At 43.0% G+C, this 23,790-nt stretch overlaps 1 protein-coding gene across 8 annotated transcripts in view; it reads left to right on the plus strand.

Moving 5' to 3' along the window:
• The window catches only part of PCM1 (pericentriolar material 1), a 97,998-nt gene that overhangs the window by 32,581 nt on the left and 41,627 nt on the right, over positions 1-23,790 (plus strand). For 7 of the 8 annotated variants that reach the window (XM_030565535.1, XM_030565534.1, XM_030565537.1 and 4 more), the window contains 9 exons: positions 7,402-7,603; positions 8,025-8,198; positions 9,266-9,423; positions 9,719-9,936; positions 12,452-12,606; positions 12,694-12,823; positions 14,639-14,770; positions 22,467-22,657; positions 23,560-23,763. In XM_030565535.1, coding sequence (XP_030421395.1) covers positions 7,402-7,603; positions 8,025-8,198; positions 9,266-9,423; positions 9,719-9,936; positions 12,452-12,606; positions 12,694-12,823; positions 14,639-14,770; positions 22,467-22,657; positions 23,560-23,763 — 1,564 coding nt within the window. The remainder of the gene's footprint in view (positions 1-7,401; positions 7,604-8,024; positions 8,199-9,265; positions 9,424-9,718; positions 9,937-12,451; positions 12,607-12,693; positions 12,824-14,638; positions 14,771-22,466; positions 22,658-23,559; positions 23,764-23,790) is intronic. The other variant, XM_030565536.1, reaches the window with a different exon arrangement.

The raw sequence follows: 23,790 nt of genomic DNA on the forward strand, positions 1-23,790 counted from the left end.
CAGGGGTCTCCTCATCGTCTTCTCCTGATGAGGCAGTGGCAGGCACTTCTTCCACCAGCCCTCCCCCACTCGACCTCAGGGTGCACCAGGACCTCCTCAGGCGCGTAGCGCAGAACTTAAACCTGCAAGCTGAGGAGGTCTCAGAGATCGAAGATTCCATGGTGAGCATCCTCTCCTCAGATGCTCCCACCAGGGTCGCCCTGCCCTTTATTCGGACTATCAGGCCAACGCCAATACGATCTGGCAGTCGCCGGCCTCCATCCCTCCTGCTGCATGAGGCGTGGAGCGGAAGTACATGGCCCCCTCCAGGGGCTATGAGTACCTCCATGTTCACCCGACGCCGTGCTCCCTCGTAGTGCAGTCGGTGAACGAGAGGGAGCATCATGGACAAGAGGCCCCAGCTCCCAAGTCCAAGGAGGCCAGGCGTATGGACCTCCTCGGCTGCAAGGTCTATTCGGCGGGGGCCCTTCAGCTCAGGGTTTCCAACCAACAAGCCCTCCTTAGCCGCTTCGCCTTTAACTCTTGGGTGACAGCGGATAAGTTTAAGGAGCTGTTGCCACAGGAGGCGCGTCAAGAATTTGCGGCAATTCTTGACGAGGGCAAGAAGGTCACAAGAACCTCGTTGCAGGCCTCCTTGGACGCAGCAGACTCGGCCACTCGTACCCTCGCCTCAGGGGTTACAGTGCGCTGCATCTCCTGGCTTCAGGTTTCTGGCCTTCCACCGGAGCTCCAATATACCATCCAGGACCTCCCGTTCAAAGGTCAGGGCCTGTTCTCGGAGAAGACAGACCCCAGACTAAAAAGTCTGAAGGACAATCGGGTCATCATGCGCTCCCTAGGGATGCACACGCCCGGGACACAACGCAGATCCTTCCGGCCGCAACAACAGCAGCAGCGCCTGCCGTGCCCCCAGTTCCACCAGCGGCAGGACCTCAATAGGTGCCGCGGCAGAAATGGCAGGCACAGACAGTCGGGGAACCAAGGGGGGCAGAACCAGAGCTCCTCCAAAGCCCCACCTGGGCCCAAACCTTCGTTTTGAAGGTGCGCTCGAGGGCACGGGACTAGTTTCCCCCATGGATCCTTCCCCCCCCGTTTTCCAACCGCCTTTCATTTTTCCTCCAGGCGTGGACCCAAATAACATCCGACCGCTGGGTCTTACGCACTGTGCAGACAGGATACCGTCTGCAGTTTACGTCTTTCCTCCCCTCCCGCTCCCCACCCTCGTCCCTCTTCAGGGACCCCTCTCACGAGCAATTCCTCTGCCAGGAGGTGCAGACGCTCCTTGACAAAGGAGCCATAGAGGCAGTTCCGAAGAACGAGAAGGGCAAGGGGTTTTATTCCCGCTACTTCCTGATCCCCAAGGCCAAGGGAGGCCTCAGACCTATCCTCGACTTGCGGGAACTCAACAAACATCTGGTGAAGTTGAAGTTCCGCATGGTATCCCTGGGGACCATTATCCCATCTCTGGATCCTGGAGACTGGTACGCCGCCCTTGACATGCAGGACGCTTATTTTCATATCGCCATATTGCCACAACACAGACGTTTCCTTCGGTTCGTGGTAGACCGCCATCATTACCAATTTGCGGTCCTCCCGTTTGGCCTCTCTACGGCCCCGAGGGTATTCACCAAATGCATGGCTGTCGTTGTCGCACATCTTCGGCGCAGTTGCATTCACGTGTTCCCTTACCTCGAAGATTGGCTGATGCAGGGCACATCAGAGCTGCAGGTCCGCAGCCACGTCCGCAGGATCACAGGCCTCTTTACTATCTTGGGCTTCATTATCAACGTGGAAAGGTCCACTCTGCTCCCCATGCAGAGGATAGAGTTCATTGGGGCCGTTCTGGACTCCACCTTGGCCAGGGCCCTTCTGCCGTTGCCCAGGTTCCAGTCGCTGTCGGCCATCATTCAGCACTTGCAGGTGGCCCCCTGACCTCTATAAGGACATGCCTAACCCTCTTAGGCTAGATGGCGGCCTGCACATTTGTGACAGGTTATGCGCAGCTCCGCATGAGGCCCCTCCAATCTTGGCTCATCGCGCAGTACCGGCCGACCAGACATTCGCTGGACATGGTTGTCACCATCCCCCAGGGGGTATTGGATTCCCTCCGCTGGTGGCTAGACCAGTCCGTCGTGTGTGCAGGGCTCCCGTTTCATCCCCAACCCTCGGTGTCCCTAACAACGGATGCCTCAGATCTCGGCTGGGGGGCCCACCTGGGAACCCTGAGGAAACGGCCTGTGGTCCCCTCAGGAGGTGGATCTACACATCAACATGTGGGAGTTGAGAGCGGTCTGTCTTGTTTGTCAAACATTCTCCCATCAGCTTCGAGGTCATTGTGTCGCGGTGTTCACCGACAACACGACGACCATGTACTATATCAACAAGCAGGGCGGCACCAGATCCTCTCCCCTATGTCAGGGGGCGATGCGGCTCTGGGACTTTTGTATAGCCCACTCCATTCACCTCATGGCTTCCTTCCTCCCCGGAGTACAGAACACACTGGCGGACCGCCTGAGCAGATCCTTCCTCTCGCACGAGTGGTCCCTTCGCCCGGACGTCGCCCTCTCACTCTTCCAGATGGGGTTGTCCCCACATGGGCCTCTTCGCATCCAGGGGGAACAGGAAATGCCAGGCGTTCTGCTCCTTTCAGGGCCGGGAACCCGGGTCGGTAGCGGACGCCTTCCTTATCCCGTGGACGACCCACTTGTTCTACACGTTCCCTCCGTTCCCACTGGTCCACAAGGTCCTTCTGAAGGTGCGCAGGGACAGGGCCCGCGTGATTATGATGGCTCCAGCGTGGCCCAGGCAACATTGGTACCCCATGTTGCTGGACCTGGCCATAGCCAACCCAGTCCCCCTGCCCCTTCACCCGGACCTGATCACCCAGGACCACGGCAGACTCTGTCACCTGGACCTCCAGTCGCTGCACCTGGCGGCGTGGCTCCTGCGTGGCTGACCAGATCCGAATTACGCTGCTCTAACCTGGTACGTGAGGTACTCCTGGGCAGCAGGAAGCCTTCCACCAGAGCGACGTACTCGGCCAAGTGGAAACGTTTCTCCTGTTGGTGCACGGAGAGGAGTTTCCTCCCTATGGAGGTTTCTGTCGCCAATATTTTGGACTACATTTGGTCCCTCAAGCAACAGGGCCTGGCGATATCATCCCTTCGAGTTCACCTGGCGGCTATCTCTTTCATCAGGGTGGGGATGGCCGCTCGGTTTTCTCTCACCCAACGGTGACTAGATTCCTGAAGGGACTAGAACGTCTATACCCCAACGTCCGAGCCCCTGCCCCTACCTGGGATCTCAACCTGGTTCTGGCTCGGCTCATGGGGCCCCCCTTTGAGCCGTTAGCGACTTGCTCCCTGCTCTATCTTTCCTGGAAGACTGCCTTTCTAGTGGCCATCATGTCAGCTAGACAGGTGTCGGAACTCCGGGCCCTCACGGTAGATCCCCCGTATACGGTCTTCCATAAAGATAAGGTACAGCTGAGACCGCACCGTGCCTTTCTCCCCAAGGTGGTCTCAGCCTTTCACGTCAACCAGGAGATCTTCCTCCCCATGTTTTTCCTGAAGCCTCATTCATCACGCAGGGAGCAACAACTCCACTCGCTTGATGTCCGTCGGGCTCTCGCGTTTTATGTGGACAGAACCAAACCATTCCGCAAATCCCCCCAGCTTTTCGTGGCAGTAGCGGACCGCATTAAGGGGCTTCCCATTTCCTCACAGAGGTTATCCTCGTGGATAACGTCCTGTATCAGGACCTGCTATAACTTGGCTCACGTCCCTACGGGCTGTGTGACTGCGCACTCTACCAGGGCGCAGGCGTCGTCGCTGGCTTTCCTCGCCCGCGTGCCCATCCAAGAGATCTGTCAGGCAGCGACCTGGTCATCGGTCCACACCTTTGCTTCCCATTACGCCCTGGTCCAGCAGTCCAGAGATGACGCGGCCTTCGGCTCTGCAGTGCTCCATGCCGCGACTTCTGACTCCGACCCCACCGCCTAGGTAAGGCTTGGGATTCACCTAACTGGAATGGATATGAGCAATCACTCGAAGAAGAAAAGACGGTTACTCACCTTTGTAACTGTTGTTCTTCGAGATGTGTTGCGCATATCCATTCCACACCCGCCCTCCTTCCCCACTGTCGGAGTAGCCGGCAAGAAGGAACTGAGGAGCGGGTGGGCCGGCACGGGTATATATCAAGCGCCATGGCGGCGCCACTCTAGGGGGCGACCTGCCGGCCCATTGGAGTTGCTAAGGTAAAAAGTTTCCGATGAACGTGCACGCACGGCGCGCACACCTAACTGGAATGGATATGAGCAACACATCTCGAAGAACAACAGTTACAAAGGTGAGTAACCGTCTTTTTTGTCTTTTGGATGTTCTGGACAAATCTGATTCTCCAGTCTCAGCTTTTGTTCCCTCTGTTTTAGAGTATTTAATGTCTTTTAAGGCTGAAGGCTTATCTCGTGCTTCGTTAACAGTTCATTTGGCATCTGTTTCTGCTTACCATGATTTGATTGATGATAGATGACTGTGTATGATTTCAGTTAAGTGGTTTATGAAGGGGTTGTCCAATCTATACTCTTGTTTGAGGGATCCAGCCATTCCATGGGATCGCCGTTTAGTCTTGACCAGTCTGATGAAACCGCTCTTTGAACCTTTGGCAGAGCGTTGCGTATTTTATTTGTCTATTAAGATGGTATTTATTGTAGCTAGACCATCATCCAGAAGGGTGAGTGGATTATGTGCTCCGCTTGCAGATCTGCCATTTACTATTTTTCATAAAGACAAGATAGCTCTTAGACCTGACTCCATGTTTCTGCCAAAAGTAGTATCGGAATTTCACTTCAATCAAACTATTAATTTACAATTTTTTCCCGTAAGCCTCCTGCTACTAAAGGGAAATCAGCATTACATATTTTAGATGCTAATAAAGTGTAGTTAATAGTGTATATATTCAGACTGTTTCCAGATTTATTAAACAGTGTATCAGTGAATGTTGTTAATTCCTGTGCCTGGTATTGTAAAATCTCATTCTACTAGACCAGTGCCTTAAACATGTTCCTAATCGGAAAAATCTGTAAGGCTGCTGCTTGGAGGTCAATCTATGCTTTTACCAAACACTGCGCTTTGGATTTGGCTTCAAGAACAGATTGCTAGAGTTGGTAGATCAGTGCTTCAACCATTATTACTAGTTTGTTCCCTCTGCCTGAGTTTTCAGCACTGCTTGGCAAACAATCCATAAGTGGGGAGTATGCAAAGCCACTCAGAGGAAATATAAGTTAGGTACTTGTCACAAGAGTTCTTCAAGAAGACTACGTAGTCACGCTTCCCACCCACCTTCCCCTCTTTTTTCGGAGTCCTACCTTGGTTCTCTGAGTTAGTGGTGGAAGGAACTGAGGTAGTAGAGGGCAGACTGCCCTGTTATGTAGCTTCACTCTCAAAACATTCAGGGACACAGAGAAGAGGGGAAGGAAGAGGCGCATGTGTGGTCTAGTTGAACGCTGCATGGAGGAGGTCTGCTCTTAGGCACCCCAGACTACATATTACTCATAAGTGTGAATAGTGTGGTTATTCTTTCAAAGATTTAACTGATGTTGAGCTCGCAAACCTTTCTTATATTTATCACTCATAGGTTTAGTTGTAATATCTGTTTACTGTTACAAGTTACCTACGCTAAACGTTTGATATAAAAGCTCTCCAAGAAGCAACATTTGGAAGATGAGAAATATTGCGTTTCATTGTAAATGTGAATATCAAAATGACAATTAAACAAAGAATTTGAAAACCTTATAAAAACAAGGAGCACCTTAAAGACTAACATTTATTTGGGCATAAGCTTTCATGCATAACCCTGCCTTCTCTCCCCCCCAACCCCCTTTTTAGTTGCAATAGAGACTAAGACGGCTACACCTCTGATACTTGGAAATCTTATGAAATTGTACATCAATTCATGTTTTTCAAATTGAGTTTTGTTTATGGTTAAGAGAGAAACTATGGTAGTCTTACAAGCTAAACTTTCTCCATTGTGAGCTTGTGATTCTATTCTATGATTCAATACAATATACAAATATCTACTTGATAATAAAATTTATTTTAATATAACTAGTGGCTGCTTACTAATACTTCAGTTTATTTAACTTCATTTTATAAAAAGCCATTCATTTCAAAATAATATTGCATTGCTAATGTTGCAATGGTATGGAGTGAGACTTTTCTTATTGTGTATATATACATGTAGGCAAACCTTTAGATTGCTGTGGAATCATTGTGACTTTTTTCCTGACATTTGAGGACTTGAATCTCAAGCTTATGTTTGATTTACATCCAAAATAACTACATTAAAAAAAGGTTATGATGAACGTTGCAAAGGCAAGTGCTGAAAGGTTAGGAAATGCTAGAATTACGTTTGTCTCCCCATCCAAGACAGACACACACACACACATGCGCGCACACACTTGTAGCTTAGGGTTGCCAATTTCGATTGGATGTATTCCCTGAGATTTCATCACATGACATCTTTAATTCAAGATTAATCTTTAATTCATGGAGACAGTGTAGCTTCTGCATTAAAATCTGACAAATTCCTCTTTCATGCTGCTGTGCCAGCAGCAGGGTCAATTCAGAGCACAGGAGAGACATTCTTGTGTTTGTCCATGACCTAAAACAGAGTAGCAATTACGGGGAAAGCCAGGCTTTGTCCCTGTTAGATCTGGGCTGGAGCTTTCTCAGTTGCTCTTTGGGGATGGTACATATGAGGTCTGCTCACACACAGAAGCTTGAGTGTGCTCATTGAGGAGAGATTTCAGAGATTTTTAGCTAATCATAGAATTTGTACTGAACGTGTTCAAACTGATTTTTTTCATATGCTTGTAACTGGGACAAATGTGGGTGGATTTTTATGGGGACAGCAAAAATCCCATCCCTGTCACCAAGGCCAGAGCCTTGCCAAATTTCAAGTCCCCACTACAAAGCATTGACGTGCTAGAGCTTTTCAAAAAGAGGCTTAACAGAATTTTTTAATATGGGCAAAACATATTTTTCTCTAACTTCTTGCTTCACTGTGATTGAACTCTTTTGGCTGAAATTTTCCAACCAAACTGAGTGTGATGCAGACACCCAGCATGGAAAACATCAGCCCAAATGGTTGCAGTTTGGTAAGGTTACAAGGAACTGAAAATAGGGTCTTATAATGAGAAGTGTGGAGCAACCATCATAATAGGCAGCACCACGAGCCCTGCCTGTAATAAATGCAGTGAAATTTGCAAAAACTAAGAGACCTTTATTGCTGATGTACATATCTGTTAATACTTACTGTCTTTATATATTTTTATGTAAATCCAAATAAGTGGCTTTTTAGTACAATGCCAAATTTGATATTTTTCATTTCCTTTTATTGTAGTCTTGCCTGTGTCAGGCTCTCCTCAAAGGAGTATTGATCAAAGAAGTACAACTTCAGCTACCTCTGCTCCTGTAGGCATAGTAACTGTTGTCAATGGAGAGTCTAACAGCCTAGCATCATCTGCTCCTTATCCTCCTGATTCCATTGCTTCTCAGAATGAGAGTGAAGAGGATGACAATCTAAACCCAACAGAAAAGCTCCAGTAAAATGTTTTATGAATTTTATTTATTATAATTAATTTGCTGTGATGATAAATGGTTCTGTATAATTTTTTGTTAGGTTTTAAGTTTTTTTTCCTAAGTAGCATATTTTTGAAAGATGTAGAAAGTCTGAAATATAAACTAGTTATCTTAAGTTAGATCTTAGTAGTAGTATTTTCTGTGAAATATCATACACATTAATTTGGGCTTGAGAACATCTTTAAGCAAAGGTTGTTACAGATCTGAAATTATAGTAAATTTAAATATTAATTAGTTTTTGATAAGTACTTGGTTAAAATTAAAATTTGGTTAAGTTTGCTGCACTTTTTTTGAGAGCAGTTTTTAATAAAAGAACTGAATGCTACATTCAGGTTTCTTAATCAAGTAAGGGCATGTATATAAAGTATTCTGCTTTCATTCCAGGAAACTGAATGAAGTTCGTAAGAGATTAAATGAGTTGCGTGAGTTAGTTCATTACTATGAACAGACATCAGATATGATGACTGATGCCGTGAATGAAAACACTAAAGAGGACGACACAGGAGAATCAGAATGCGATTCTGAACATGAGAATCCACAACCTGTTACCAATATTAGGTTACGCTTTTTTTATATTTCGTCTTAAATTTTGTGGCCTTAGTTATTGTACGTTCAGCATAGTGAGGTGGTGTGGTTAACCAGAAGTTATTAATACTTAGATTAAATTGACACTGTTTTGTGTCAGTTCATTTGAAATACCCTTCATTATGCTGATAACCTAACCTTGGCTAATACAATATTTTTCTTAATCCAGTTAAGTCATTTTAAAGGTCTTCCTAAAATATACAATAGCTCTAGAATTATGCACTGTGAATTAGACCCTTTGCTGATTATACCATGAAACTCCACTAAGGACTTCACGGATAAATTATGTTCTTCGTATAAATGTTACAAAGTTTTAAAATGGTGTTTCAAAATTAATGTTCCTGTTTAGGTTTTATAGCATCAGTATGCAACTCTTGATACCTATTAGAATTTCAAGATAAGACGCAGAAAGGATAAATAGGCACATTAAATGGCCTTATAAAATCCAAATATAGTCCCATGCATTCAGTTTATCAGGCTGCTAACTCACCCTTACCTCACATAGTCACAGACAAAGATGGGATTTGCGATGTATCTGGAAGGCTAACAAATCTAGTCTAGAGAATCAAGGTGGAAATGAATTGCAGTGTTGAGGGATGTTCATGGATATCCCCTGTCAAAGACGTCTTCTGTTCACATTGAAGGGGTTCCATATGTACTTGAGTGCACGGATAATCTCTCAAGTAACTAGGTCCCAAACCATGTAACATTTTATACGTTCAGACCAGCATCTTCAACTCTACTTGAAAACCTGCATGGGAGATATTATTTAAAAAGGGGACTCTTGTGCTATAGACCATCTTCTGTCTGTGACAGCGCAGAGCTGGGCTGGGGAATTTTAATTGTCCCCTAAAGGGGAAATGGGATGTTAAGGTTTGTATGTGATTGTTATGAATGACCTTTTATCTTGGCAATTGTCGTGTTTAGCACATTAATCTAAAATGATTAAAGTTTAAAAAAAATTATATCTTATCCAGTTTTCTTTTAAAGCTTTAATGGACTGAGAACTGATTTTTAATATGGTGAATGTTTTCTCCTAGAAACCCTCAGGGAATTAGTAGCTGGGGTGAAATAAATAGCAATTCCAACATACAGTGTGGAACTACTAACAGAGATGGAAGACACCTTAATATAGACTGTGAAATAAATAACCGATCTGCTGCTAACTTAAGGACTTCAAATATGTCTTCTACATTAGGTATGTTTTAAAAGATATTCAAGTATTACTGAATGTAGAGCTAAAACTGATGAGTGTGTGTTTGGGAGCATGTTAACTCCTTAAGCTTTCTTCCTGGTTACGTGGTTTGGGAGCTTCAGATTTGAATATAAACTAAGTATTCAGCAAGGGTTTAAATGCTAGATTGGATTCCTTTCATTGAGCAGTACAGCTTCAGATCTGAAACACATTAGTCATATGAACATTTAGTGATTTTTAACTAGTTCACTAGTGTTTATCTGCAACCTTGGCACTGTTTTTGCTGTTTTTCCTTCAGATTGTCGTAATAGGAACAGTGACAAAGATATTGATGCATCACAAGGTGGTGATGACGAAGTGGAAGAGGACAGAGCCAGTGAAGTTTCTTTATCTAGCTGCAGAAGCAGTGTAGTTGATGCTGATGCTGGAGATGCTGAGTTTGAGCAGAAGATCAGTAGACTTATAGCTGCAAAACAAAAACTTAAACAGTTACAAAATCTTGTAGCTATGGTACAGGTACTTTTTACAAATATAATCTTATTACATACCCATGAACATGATTTAAAAAAAAAAACCAAATAAACTACTAACTCTTGAGTGTATGAACTAACTGCGTTTTTTTTTTAACATTGTGCACAGACCAGACTAATAGAGTGGTAGTGCTCGCTGTAAAACTTGAAAAAGGAGAATAGTTTGATTTGTCTAATATGGAGGTGGTCCGTTTGAAACACAAATCTAAAATGCTCTTTAAAGCAGCAGTTATCAACCGGGGTCCAGGGCCCCATGGGGGGGCCACAAGCAGGATTCAGGGGGTTTGCCAAGCAAGGCCACTATTGGATTTTCTGGGGCAAAGGGCAGAAAGCTGAAGCCCCACCATAGGCTGGTCTTCACTACGAGGCGATAGACGCTGCTGCAATCGATGCAGCAGGGATCGATTTAGTGGATCTAGTGAAGACCTGCTAAATCTACATCAGAGCGCTCTCGGATCGACCCCGATACTCCAGCTCTCTGAAAAGAGTAAGGGAGGTCGACTGGAGAGCATCTCCCATCGATGAAGCGCAGTAAAGATGCTGGGGTAAGTCAACTAAGCTACTTGACTCCAGCTACATTATTCATGTAGCTGGAGTAGCGTAACTTAGGTTGGTTTAACCCTGTAGTGAAGACAGGCCTCATGTGGGGCTGAAACCGAGGGCCCTGAGCCCTGCCACCCAGGGCTGAAGCCAAAGCCAGAGCAATTGTCCTGCTTGCTATCCTGTAATGTCAGCCCTGGCTTTTATATGCAGAAAACAGTTGTTGAGGCACAGCTAGGTTGTGGAGTTTTTATAACATGTTGGTGGGGCCTCAGAAAGCAGAAGGTTGAGAACCCCTGCTTCAGAGGGACTTTAAACTTAAATTATAATATAAAAAACTTTCTTATGAAACACCATAGATGATCCCTAAGTGAATTCTAAAAATCTAATTTTTCATTGTTTATGCTCTATTACTCTTGCATTTTTTTTCCATCTTGCATGATGAATATTAGTGAAATCAGTCTCACTTTCTGGTTCTGAGGTCTGCAAATTTGGCTTTGGATCACTGCAGGGGAACAGATTTAATATCACCTGTTTCTACTGGAATTTAAAAAAACGTATTGGTCAATATTTTCATAAAAGTTTTTGTTTTCAGACTCATAATTTGTGGGCCAAATAAGAATTGTCTGTGTGCCTATAATGTTTTTAAACAGAATATTTTTCTTTCATTGGTTTTGATTGTCTCCCCAAACAAGTCCTCCTCCTGACTTTCAGTTGAAACAAGATTAACATAATACCCCACAAAAGGCAGTAAAAAAACCTGTACATCTTTTACCTTTACAGAGCAAGTAAATATAAAGATAAAAACCCGTACAATATTAAAATTTTGTAATTCTTACAATCTGAGAATTTCATTAAAGTGTGCATTTTATTTCTTATGTAAGTGGAATTGTCGTAGCCAGAGAGCAGAGCTGCTGAACAGCTACTTTAAGATTTAGGGTTTTTTGTTATGCTGTTCCTTGTACTCTGGTTGTGGATTTATGATGTGCATGATCATGGTGCAAATAGTTTTAAACTGTACATTTGAATCCTTCCAACCTTTCTGACTGGCAGCAGTATAGTTAATCTGAGTACAGTTATTTGCATAATCAGTAACTGCATTGTGAATATGCATCTCTCTCTGCTCTGGCTTCTATAATCCCTCTGTTTTATTTGGTTCTTGATTCTGAATGTTCATCTTGGACAGCAACAGGAATGGCTGCTTCAGCTTCATAGTCTTCTAGATTAAGCCAAAAATTCCTAAATTTACATGAGATGGGGGAAAAAAAAATCAAAAGCCAAGAAAATGAGGCTTTTAAGTCACATAAAGGGCACTTACTTTTAAAACGTTTTAAAATTTGTCTCTTTCAGGCACAGTTTGGTTTCTGGTTAAGTTTATTGGAGTTTTGCCAGGATCTCAATAGGAGGACGATTAAATAGGCAATCGCCTATTCCAAGCGTTCTCAAATTTCATTGCACTGTGACCCCCTTCTGACAACAAAAATTACTACACAATCCCAGGTGGGGGGACTGAAGCCTGAGCCCACTCAAGCTCTGCTGTGCTGGGGTGCCAAAGCTGAAGACCAAAGGCTTCAGCCACAAGGAAGGGGTCTATAACCTGAGCCCTGCCACCCAAGGCTAAAGCCCTGAGACTTGAGCTTCGGTCCTGGTTGGTGCGGCTTGGGCTGGGGCCCTAAACCCCAGCAAATCTAAGCCAGCCCTGGTGACCCCATTAAGATGGGGTCGTGACCACTGGCTATTCCAACTCTACTCTTGTCCCTCAGTAGCTGTCATATTTTTGTTCATAGTACTTCAATAAATTACTCTCCATCTGTAAACTGTTGCTCCAGCTATATAGACTGTACATACACACATATGGCTGGAGCACGATTTGCTTCTAGATTTGTTTACAAAATACAGTTGATTAAAAATTTCAGTGTAGCAATTGAAAAATATTGCTGACTGCACTCCTGCTGTTACAGGATGATGAGACAGAGCCTGAAGCAACTGCTGCTGACACAGCTAATGTTGGTGACTTCTTTTTGGCTGAAGTAGAAGAGGCAAAGCAGCAGCCAAATAATATCAGAGCTTGCACCAATAGATTGCAACAAGATGTGAGACTGAATGAAAAAGCAAGGTATATGGTCTTTTAAAATTATCTTTGAAGATCACAATTCCATCAGATCTCTTACTAAGTAATATGCCCTAATATCTCTTACTACAGAGAAAAATTCTATGAGGCTAAACTTCAGCAGCAACAGCGGGAACTTAAACAACTTCAAGAAGAAAGAAGGAAACTGATTGAGATTCAGGAAAAAATCCAAGCATTACAGAAGGCTTGTCCTGACCTTCAAGTAGGTAGAGTATACTTCTCCACAGACTCCAGGGGTATGGTCTACATTGCAGTAAAACATCCACGACTGGTCCATGTCAGTTGGCTCGGGCTCTGGGGCTGTTAAAATTGCAGTATAAATGTTTGGGCTTGGGATGGATCCCAGTTTCTGAGTCCATCTCCCCTTGCCAGGTCCTAGAGCTCAGGCTGCAGTCTGAACCTGAATGTTTACACTGCAATTGTATAGTCTTGCAGCCTGAGCCCTGTGAGCCCAAGTCTGCTGATACGGATCAGCTGTGGGTGTTTTGTTGTAGTGTAGTGTAGACATACACCAAGACTATCAGGCAATGGGGCACCAAATGTTTCTCACAGCAGTAGTTTTTCTAGTAGAAAAATTGAAATTAAGAACTTCAAATTGTTTATGCTCATAATGTTGAATTTTGTTCAATAAAATCACTGTAAGACTCATTCATAGATTATAGATAAAGGTTAGAAGGGATCACGTATAATCATCTAGTCTGACGTCCTTTATAACACTTGCCATAGAAGCTCGCCAAATAATTTCTGAATTAGGCTTCTGGCTTCTATATGAGCTATAGCATATCTTTCTAGAAAGATATCAAGTCTTTATTTAGACTTCAAGGGATGGAGAAATCATCACATTCCTACGTAATATGTTCCAATGGTTAATTACCCTTACTGTTAAATATTTGCATCTTATTTCTAGTCCGACATTTTTGTCTAGTTTCAGCTTCCAACCATTGAATCTTGTTATGCCTTTTTTTTTTCTCTGTTAGTGACATCTACTATCAGAATCTCTTCCCTACATGGGGAAGTGTAGACCATGATCATTTCATTTCTTACACTTCTCTTGGATAAACTCAATCGATTGAGCGTCTTAAGTCTCTCACTATAAAAGGCATATTTTTCAGACTTCAAATTGTTCTTGTAGCTTCTTTCTGAACTCTTTTTTTCAAAATTTTCAGTATTCATTTAGAAGTGGTGACACCAGAACTGGACATAACCATTTAATAATGGTCTCAGTACTGCCATATACAGAGCAAGGTTCTGCCTCCCTGCTCCTATGTGATGTTCTCCTGCTTATACATGCAAGGATTGCATTTGCCCTTTTAGCTACATAATGTCACTGGAAACTCCTGGCCATTACCTTATTTACTATGACCCTTAAGTCCTTTTCAGAGCCCCTGCATTCCAGAGTAATGTCTCATCTTGTGAAGATGACTTTGTATTTGGCTGCATTAAAACAGATGTTCAGATGAGCCCACCTTACCAAATTTTGCAAAGTTTGTTAATTTTTGTCTACTTAATTTTCACTACAATCTTACCCTAAATCTGGAATAAATCCTTGATGTGAAGGTAACTGGTTCTTTTAAAATGAAAGTTAACAAAATGTTGACCTTTTTCAAAAATATTTTTCATTCAGGCAGTTGAAAATGCTAATTACTAAAAGAGCTCAAGGGACCAGCATTCTACCTCATTGCACAGTGTTGGGTTGAGTTTTTAAAATTAATTTTTGATGACAACGTTTCTGATTTAGTTTACATTACACATAGCATTGATCATAATGCAAGTTTGGCTGCATGCTGGTTGAAGTATAGGTAATGTGGGTTCTGAGACTATTCTTAATAGCATATATCGACTTTGAGCTGTTATCTCAAGAAGTCTAAAATTGAGTTGTATGTGAGTAGCTGGCGGGAAGGGGACATAGCCGTATCCAATAACAGTAAGAAATAAGTAGAAATTGCAGAAAGCAATAATAACCTATATTATTTTACTCTAGTAACATATATTTAATTTTAAAATCTTTTTCTTTCAGTTGTCAGCTAGTTTGGGGAATTGCTCAGCAAATAGACCAGCTTCACCTGATACTTCAACACCAGCTGTTGAAAGTAGCGCAGCAGGCAAGCCTGTTCTTGAGCCTGAAGAATCGGTAACAGTGGACAATGAGGTACTTGACATTTCTGACTTGCTTGTGAGTCAGTTGTTTTTTTTAAAGAGGAAAATACCTTAGATACCTTTAAATATTTTGAAACATTTCAAGTCTTTTTATATACATGTTGAGACGTATAGTGTTTTTTTTTTAAAGTGTGTGTTTGTAGAAAGCAAACAATGAACCTTAGTAGCAAAAAGTATTTGCCAAAAGAAATATTTAAGCAAATATTTCAGAATTTCAAGTATCAGAGGGGTTGCTGTTTTAGTCTGGATCTGTAAAAGCAGCAAAGAATCCTGTGACACCTTATAGACTAACAGACGGTTTGGAGCATGAGCTTTCGCTGGTGAATACATGTGTCCGACAAAGTGGGTATTCACCCACGAAAGCTCATGCTCCAAAACGTCTGTTAGTCTATAAGGTGCTACAGGATTCTTCGCTGCTATTGCAGAATTTGGCTGTAAAAGGGATATGAATTTTAAAATTATTACCAGAGGGACTGAATGATCTCAGCAGAAACTTGATTCCAAGAACAACCCATCCAATCAGGGAGTTCATGTAGAATATGAAATGAGGCAAGACTCATCATATTCCTGCCTCCTTCCTTATAAACAATCACAGAGAGACACTTTCACACATGCTTACATCTTAAAATTAGTTTCCAAGTGATCTGCCTCGTGCACGCAAATGCAGCTCCACTGTTCCATCCTGACATCTTATAACTGGATAATTTCACCCTATGTAAACACACGCTCCGCTTAGTTAACATTGGCAGATCATTAGCTTTATCAATTAACTGAAACTTTATCTATGTCTAAAATACTTTTAGAAATTCTTGTAATTTCACTGAATCAAAGATTTTCCCCTAAACCATCAAAAGGTAATTTCTTACGTAAGGAGTATTCTTGCAAAATTTATAGTGTTTGCCTTCTAACAGTGTCTGATAAATCTTTTTTATAAAGACAAGATGAGATTGTCATGGTTTTTGTTCTCAATGGCTGAAATTTTTTTTACTGAGGACTTTAAAACAAAAAATGAGAACAGAACAAAGAGTAAAGAGACAAATTACAGGCGTCTAAAGATTATCCTTTAGAACAAAATGCTTGTACAGCCTTAACTGTCTCAGAGTCAGCTGTACATTTTTATTCACCAGTTTCATTTTTCCATTTAATATTTTTCATAACAGGATAGTATTGCTTTTGCTGCCCAGTTATGGGTGACCATTTTGTATGCTCATGCTTTAAACTCACATGTTTAAAAATTATAAAATTTGGCTGAGTTTCAAGATCTTTTGAAAAGTGGGATTTAGTTAAGTTAAACATAAGCATCATACGACTATATATGTAGTTAAATTTGCCTTTTAATAAATGGCGTGGGTCTCTTTCTGCCAAAAAAAATAAAAATAAAAAAAGGATTGGTGTACACTAAGAGCATGTAGTGACGATCATATTTCTAAAACTCCATAGGTAACTTCTGATTTTTAACTTCAAAATATAGCCTTTTCTATAAGCAAATTAATATTTTCAAAGATGTTGGGAACTTCGCCTAGAAAGGTCTTCAGCTATTTCGTAATGGCAATCAGACTCTGCCTTTTTTGTGCTTTGTATAATATACCACCTTATCTGTCTTCCCTGACATCTTTATCACCTCATTCAAATCTATTCAAAACACTGCTCAAAACTATTCAATAGTTACCTTTACTGGCTGCTGTAAACATATTACCTTCCCCTTTAAATTCCTACACTACCCTGTTTCACTGCATCAGGTTCAAGCTTCTTCTTGATTTCAAGGTCCTTCACAATTTTGCTTCTCCGTACATATCCATTACTTCATCCTATTATCTTCGAATAGATGCAGCCATGTATTCCACAGAGGTGTACTTGTGCCCAGTGCACCAAAGCTGGAGAACTTTGCCTAGCAGTACCCAGAAGGACAACATTTGTACCCTCCAGGCCCTCACCCCTCTTCTGGCTATATAAAGACAGCTCCATTCTGACCCCAACTCAGTTCCTTTTCACTGCCTGTGGCTTATGTCGAAGATTTGTGTTGTATTTTCATCTCATGTTTTTGGTCTCATAATCTAGTGGAAAAACTTGCAGAAAACTAGTAGCATTTCAGGTTTAGTCAAGTGTTAGTATAGTGTTAGTTGAACTAGTTGGCTGCCCTGTGTGATACCCTCACCAAGGTTCAAGCATTGCCTGTCTTGGGTGGGTGGTTGGGGGGTGATCCTCACATGAGATGCTTGTTATGGCTGAGGGATATGATAAGGAATGGTGTTCCATCTGTAAGTCATTCAGAAAGAGGACGGAGGTGGTGAGAGACTTATGGGTGAAGCAGCATCTGAAGGAACAAGCCAAGAGGCTCACTTCAGCACTGAGCAAGTCATGCTGCTTCACATGGACTCTAGTGTTTCCTCAAAGAGGAAGAGGAGTTGCTCTCTCTCCTTTGGTGAAGTGAGGAAGATGTCCCATAAGACTAATTATGGAGCGCTCCAAGGTTCTGGGAGACTTTCTCATATTCTAAAAGAAGTGTTGACCAGCGCCATATTCCTTCTGGCGTGCACAATGGAGCAGGTCCATCTCCTTGGTACCGTGCCAAGATCAGCAAGAGCCCATATCAACTCTGGTTCTGGCCATGGGGCATCCAGTGACTGTGGTATTGATGACGTCTGCACCAGTACTGACTGTCTCCACGCTGGAAGCGTATCAGGTGACATCAAACCTGCTTTTCCTCTCAGTCCATGACTCTCCACTAGTTCAGGAGTTCGAAGATGCTGTAGCTTCTATGCTTCATCTTCCATTGTGACATGTGGCACAGTCTGGCTGGGTCGTAGAGCTGCTGGGTTCATCAGCACTGCAGCTCAGGCTGCCCAGGTCCCAGACAGTGGAACTGAGACCAGTGCTGTGACTGGCACCAAAGGCCCTCTGCAATGCTGATGGCCCCTTTGGCCTTGGTCCTTGGCCTTGGTGCTGGCGCCTCTTCCTGTACCAGGTAGAGGGGGTGTCTCACTTGGTGCAGATTCCCCATTCCTTTTTGGCATTGATGCTGTTTCTGTTGGGCTTCAGATGAGTCTGGTTGTTTGTTTATTCTGTTGTGCCTGGCTCCATTGTCACCAGAGAATCTGTGCGACTCCTCGAGACCCAGGTTCGGGTCGTCCTCCCCTTCGTCATTGCCTGATAGGCACCAGAGGCTATCTTTTGGATCACCATTGGTATTGAAGTTGGCATCATTTCTGCAGTTGAGGGGGTTCTTGGTTCAGTGCCTACTGATCACCAGTGCCAGGACTCTCATCGGTCCTTCAGGTCCCATTCTTCAAGCTGCTCTAAAACTAGATCACTGATCCCATGCGTGGCTTCCCTTCCTGAACCAGCTACAGGTGAGACTGAGCCCATCCCTCTAGGCCTCCAATCCCGTGTGTGTGTGTGTGTGAAAGAGAGTGAGAGAGAGAGTGAGTTAAGAAAGGACCTGTTATTGGTGGAGCAAACCACTGCTGCTTCATCTCTGGACAGCTCTGCCATGCAAGGCTCTTGCTCTCCTTTGATGTCTGAGGACTTCAAGGCATATCAGGACCTTCTTAGATGTATGGCTGCTAGGCATCCAGGCTTAATTTATGCAGGAGAATATGCATAAGCTGCTGGATATTCTCCAATCCGCTCCAGAGAGAATAGCCAGCCTGATAAATGAGGCTGTCTTGGAGCCTGAAAAAAGACACTGGAATACTCCAACTTCATAGCCTCTCACGACAAAGTGTGCAGAGAAGTCATATTTCAGTCCCATGCTGGGTTTTGAAGGTTTCTACTCCCATCCAGCCCCTAACTCTGTTGTGGTAACCATAGTAAATGAGAGTGAAGATAGAGTCTAGGAGGGAATGGACTTCATGGGGAGGAAGATTTATACCTCCTCTTCCTGGCAGACAGGCATTGCGAACCAGCAGGCATTGTTCTCTGAACATGACTGGCTTGTCCTCTGCTGGCACCCAGCAAGTGCCCATTTTGACTTGTATGTCCCAAGCAGAAGTCCATCTTTGTTCCCCCGTTCAGGGACAGGCTGGCTCATTTTTGTTTTTGGTTTGGGACTCAGTTACCCAGGGTTATACCATACAGTTCTCCCTCCCCCCCCCGCCCCCCTACCGCCATCTCTCTTCAGGGACCCTTCTTATAAGACATAACTTCTGGAGCAGGTTCTGTCTCTACTGGCTCTGGGGGCTGTGGAGGAGGTTTCACTGCAACATTGGGGACAGGGATTCTACTTCCTCGAGGGATGAGTCATGTCCTCTGTGACCTCAACAAATGCATCAGATATGTGGGATTCCATCTGGTCACCTTAGCAACAATCCTCCCCGTGTTAAATTGCAACTCGTTTGTTGGATCTTCAGAATGCTTATTTCCATGTAGCAGTGCTCCCAAGCCACAGGAGGTTTCTATGGTTTTGTCACGGCGAACCAGCACTATCAGTATACCGTGCTTCCTTTTGATCTGTCTTCCACTCCCTCCTGGCATGTTAACAAGTGCATGATTGTAGTGAAAGCATACCTAAGGAAGAGAACTCCTATCTTCTTGTATCTGGATGATTAGTTACTGAGAAGCAAGTCCAGAGAAGAACTCCTCTCTCACGTTCAGTTCATTCTATACTTACTTGATCATCTAAGTCTCATCCTAAACAGCAGGAAGTCAACACTGGTTCCAACTCAAAGAATCGAGTTCATTGGGGCCCTACTAGACTCGCAGTTCAAGAGTGTTGCTACTGACTGACTGACTTCCATGCGATTTGCCACTTATCTCTGGAGCTGCAGGGGACTCAACCCTCAAGAATAGTCCTCGTATGCCTGAGGTTGCTAGGCCATGTGGCTGCATGCAAATAAGTAATCCAATATGCTAGGTTGCACCTTCATCATCTTCAAATGTAGCTAAAGTTGGTTTGTCATCTGAATCCTTGGATGGACCAGTCCAACTTCCTCTGCCGATCCTGGAGTCCTTATGGTGGTGAGTGGCTCAGGGCAATGTGTGCCAGGGTGTTTCCTTCGCTAAGTCCCCACTGATGCCTCCTTAGTAGGTTGAGGAATGCATCTGGGGCCACTGAAAGGCCTGTGATCAGAATAGGAAACTTCTCTGCATATCAGTGTCCTGGAGCTTTGTACCATCTGCAGTGCCAATCAGGCCCTTCCAGATCACATCAGGGACTCGGCGATGCACGTCCTTACTGACAATACCACCGTGAAGTATTACATGAACAGAAAGGAGGGAGCGTGCTCCAACCTGCTAGGTCAGGAGGTCATCAGGCTCTTAAAGTTTTGCATGAGAGAAAACATTACCCTGCTGCTGATCATTTAACTGGGTTCTAGAACCACCTAGTGGATCACCTCAGCAGAAATTTCTCCCTGAATCATGAGTGGTTTCTGAAGCCCAGTGTCCAGCAATCCATCTTTATGATTTGGGCATCTCAACAATCATCTCTTTTGCTCTCGAGGGGGTCTCAGTCCGGGCCCCGAGACCAGTTCTTTTCACCTGAGCTGGGAATCTGCACTCCTGTATGCTTTTCTTCCAATTCCGATTATCCTGCAGGTCGTTCTCAAGCTGAAATTGGATCATGGCAACCTCATTCTCATTGCTCCACCGTGGCCAAGACAATGTTAGCCCTCTGACCTCCTCATTAGCCTGGGGAGTTCAACCGAAAATGGCTTATATCCAGGACATCTGGGCGTATCTGCTTACACCTTCAGTCTTCTGGTCTTGCACTTAGTTTGTTGAGAGTGCACCTGGTAGTGATTTCAATGTTTCATTGACCTGCCCATGGGAAGTCAGTGTGCTTTGAACTCCATGGAAGCGAGGTTCTTGAAGGGAGTCACTTATTTCCATCCACTGGTTAAAGAACTTTGTGTGACCTTGATACTGTCTTAGCAGCTCTTATGAGACCACCATTCAAGCCACTGGCAACTTCTTCTTTCTCCCTTCTGTGTCAGAAAACTGCTTCCCTTGTGACAAAAACATCTGGAAGGAGTGTGTGTGAATTGCAGGCTTTGATGACAGAGCCTCCTTACATACAATTTTCCAAAGACAAAGTAACTTTGTAGCCGCATTCTAAGTTTTTATCTAAAGAGGTTTCTCAGTTTCTTTTGAACCAAGTTACATATCTACCAGGGTTCTTCCCTAAGCTACATTCAACCCCAGATGAGCAGCATTTTCACATATTGTATGTCAAGCAATTGCTTAGCCTTTTATCTGGATAGGACTAAACCTTTCCATTCTTCATCTCATCTGTTTGTTTCATATGTGGACCAAATGAAGAGGCAAACGATCTCTCTTCACAAGTGATTTCCAGCTGGATAACTTTTTGTATCCTGACAGCATACGAAGTAGTTCAGACTGTGCCTCCTCAACAGTGCAAGCTCTTTCCATGAGGGCCCAGGCAACCTCAGTGGAATTTCTAAGCAACGTTCAGATATTGGAGAGAGAAGGTGGGTGAGATAATTAGACCAACTTCTGTTTATTAGACCAACTTCTGTTGGTGAGAAAGACAAGCTTACACAGTTTCTCTCTCTCTCACCCACAGAAATTGGTCCAATAATAGATATTACCTCACCTAATTTGTGTCTCTAATATCCTAGGACTGACATGTTCCTGTATTTGACATTTGCAGAGTTGCCTCTGTATTATTGGTGATGCAGCTGTGTATTCCACAACCCACCCTCCTTCCCTTCTGGACATTTTGTGTGAGGGAACTGAGAGGAGTGGGGATCTGTCCTCATATCGCCATGGAAGAGGCTAGGACCACAGCTTCTTGCAGAAACACCTGTCCCTTCATTCATGCTTTATATGCTCATGTAAAAACAAGGAGGAGTCCTTGTGGCACCTTGGAAACTAACAAATTTATTTGGGCATAAGTTTTCGTGGGCTAAAACCCACTTCATCGGATGCATGGAGTGGAAAATACAGGCAGGTAAAAGCACAGGAAAAGATGGGAGTTACCCCCACTTAGTAAGGCAAGTGCTAATGAGCCAGTTCAGTTAAGGTGGAAGTGGGCTGTTCTCAACAGTTGACAAGAAGATGTGTATACCAAGGGAGGAAAAATTACTTTTGTAGTGCTAATGAAATCAAGGTGGCCCATTTCAAACAGTTGACAAGAAAATGATCCATAAATGCTCATGAAGTGATCCATAAAACTGTTACCACTTTTTCTTTCAAATTCCTCCTCAAGACCCTATTCTGCCTTGACATCGGTAAGAAATCAGCCAGTTAATGATAGCTGGCTTGAGTGATAAATGGAAATCATACACTTTTATTTTTCTTATAGAGTATTAATATAAAAACAATTTGATTGGATTCTTCTCTCCCCACTTTCTTATGTTACTTACCTTTTTAGATTTTAAGGTGTTCAGGGCAGAGACTATTTTCTATGAGTTTTTGCAGCCCTTTGCACAATGTGGCCTTAGTCCTGATCACCTCTTAATATTGCAGGAGAACCGTTATTTTATTACCCTCACTTTTATTGACATAACTTACATTCTGTTCTTACAACATAAATGCTGAAACTTGCATCATAGGTGTGTCAAGTTGTAACTTAGGATTTTTTCTTCATTTTGCTTGTTTTGCTATATAGTCACATCAAATTAATTTTGAAAAATTTTAGCTTTGCCTAATTTGTTGGTTTAATGGTTTTGAATATAGTTAAATTTGTAAAATGAAACAGAAGGATTAAACTATTTTATTTCAAATAGCTATGGTCTGAGATGCGTAGGCATGGGATCTTAAGGGAAGAGTTAAGACAGAGAAGAAAGCAGCTTGAAGCTTTAATGGCTGAACATCAGAGGAGAAGAGATTTGGCAGAAACCACATCTACTGTTGCTGCATCTGTTAAAAGTGGTGGATCAGAGACCCAATGTACTCCACAACAAAATAGAATGGAAAAGTAAGAGCATGAGTCACACCTCTCCTGCTTCATATGGTCTTACCTTTGGAGTCTGGAATCATTTACTGTATATTAAACATTTGTTGTGAACAATGTCACAGAGGTGCTCCATTTAAAAATAAATTAATAAGAGACTGTTTTTATTGTGTTTACTTTGAACAAAATTCCACATCCAGTGTTTAAGAGAAAAAGTTGTAAACTGTATTTTCTTAGTTTTAAAAGCATACTGGAAATTTATAATCTAGTGACTTTCAAAACATTTCCTAAAAATTTTCTGAGGTACCCACTTGCCTATGAGCTTCCTCCCATTTTGTTGTGGCTTTGATGTTATATTTTTCAAAATGCTTTTTCTCTCTTTCCCCATTACTGGGGGAAGACCCATATAAACAAGGAAAAAGGTCTGTATGAAAAATGTTGTCAGATAAATACTAGGTTGGCCTTCAGTAGCTCAACTGGCAGGACTCTAGCATATTTGGAAAGATATCCTTAAGTTGTTGGTTTGATTCCAGATTGAAAGAATGGCTTCTTTTCAAGTGTTAAATCAAAAGATATGCTATAATTTGAACAAGAGTTAACTCCGGAAAGTCCTTGGTCTCTGTAATATAGCAGGTCTTTGTACATGATCACAGTGGTCCCTTCTGGCCTTTTCAATTTGTTTGGATTCATAGATAAGTTTCTCTGATGTTAGGTGTTAACAATGTAAGTTACAAAGTTCAGACGCAAGTAGTTCTTTTTAAATTAGTTGACTGTCTCTGCATTGGTAGGAGGTTTGCAAAATTCATTTTGATGCAACTTGTAGATATAATTGGCATATAAAATTTTATTATTAGTATTCTGATTTTAGCTGTTATCCTTTGTTAATGGCAGATTGACTGTATCTTTTAATGTCTAATGTTCACTAGAACAGTGGCAACATGGGGAGGTTCTACCCAGTGTGCGCTAGATGAAGAGGATGGAGATGGAGATGATTATCTTTCTGATGGACTTGTTCAGGCAGAAGAGGAGGAAGAAGAGGAAGAACAAGAGTCCAGTTCTAATGACAATTTCTCCATGTATCTCCATAACAATGATCAAAGTACATATTGTGTTAAAGAAAATAAAGATAGGTTAGTTGCTTTATTTAATATTGGTCT

This window comes from Gopherus evgoodei, chromosome 5 (assembly GCF_007399415.2).
Source record: "Gopherus evgoodei ecotype Sinaloan lineage chromosome 5, rGopEvg1_v1.p, whole genome shotgun sequence".
Lineage (NCBI taxonomy): Eukaryota > Metazoa > Chordata > Testudines > Testudinidae > Gopherus > Gopherus evgoodei.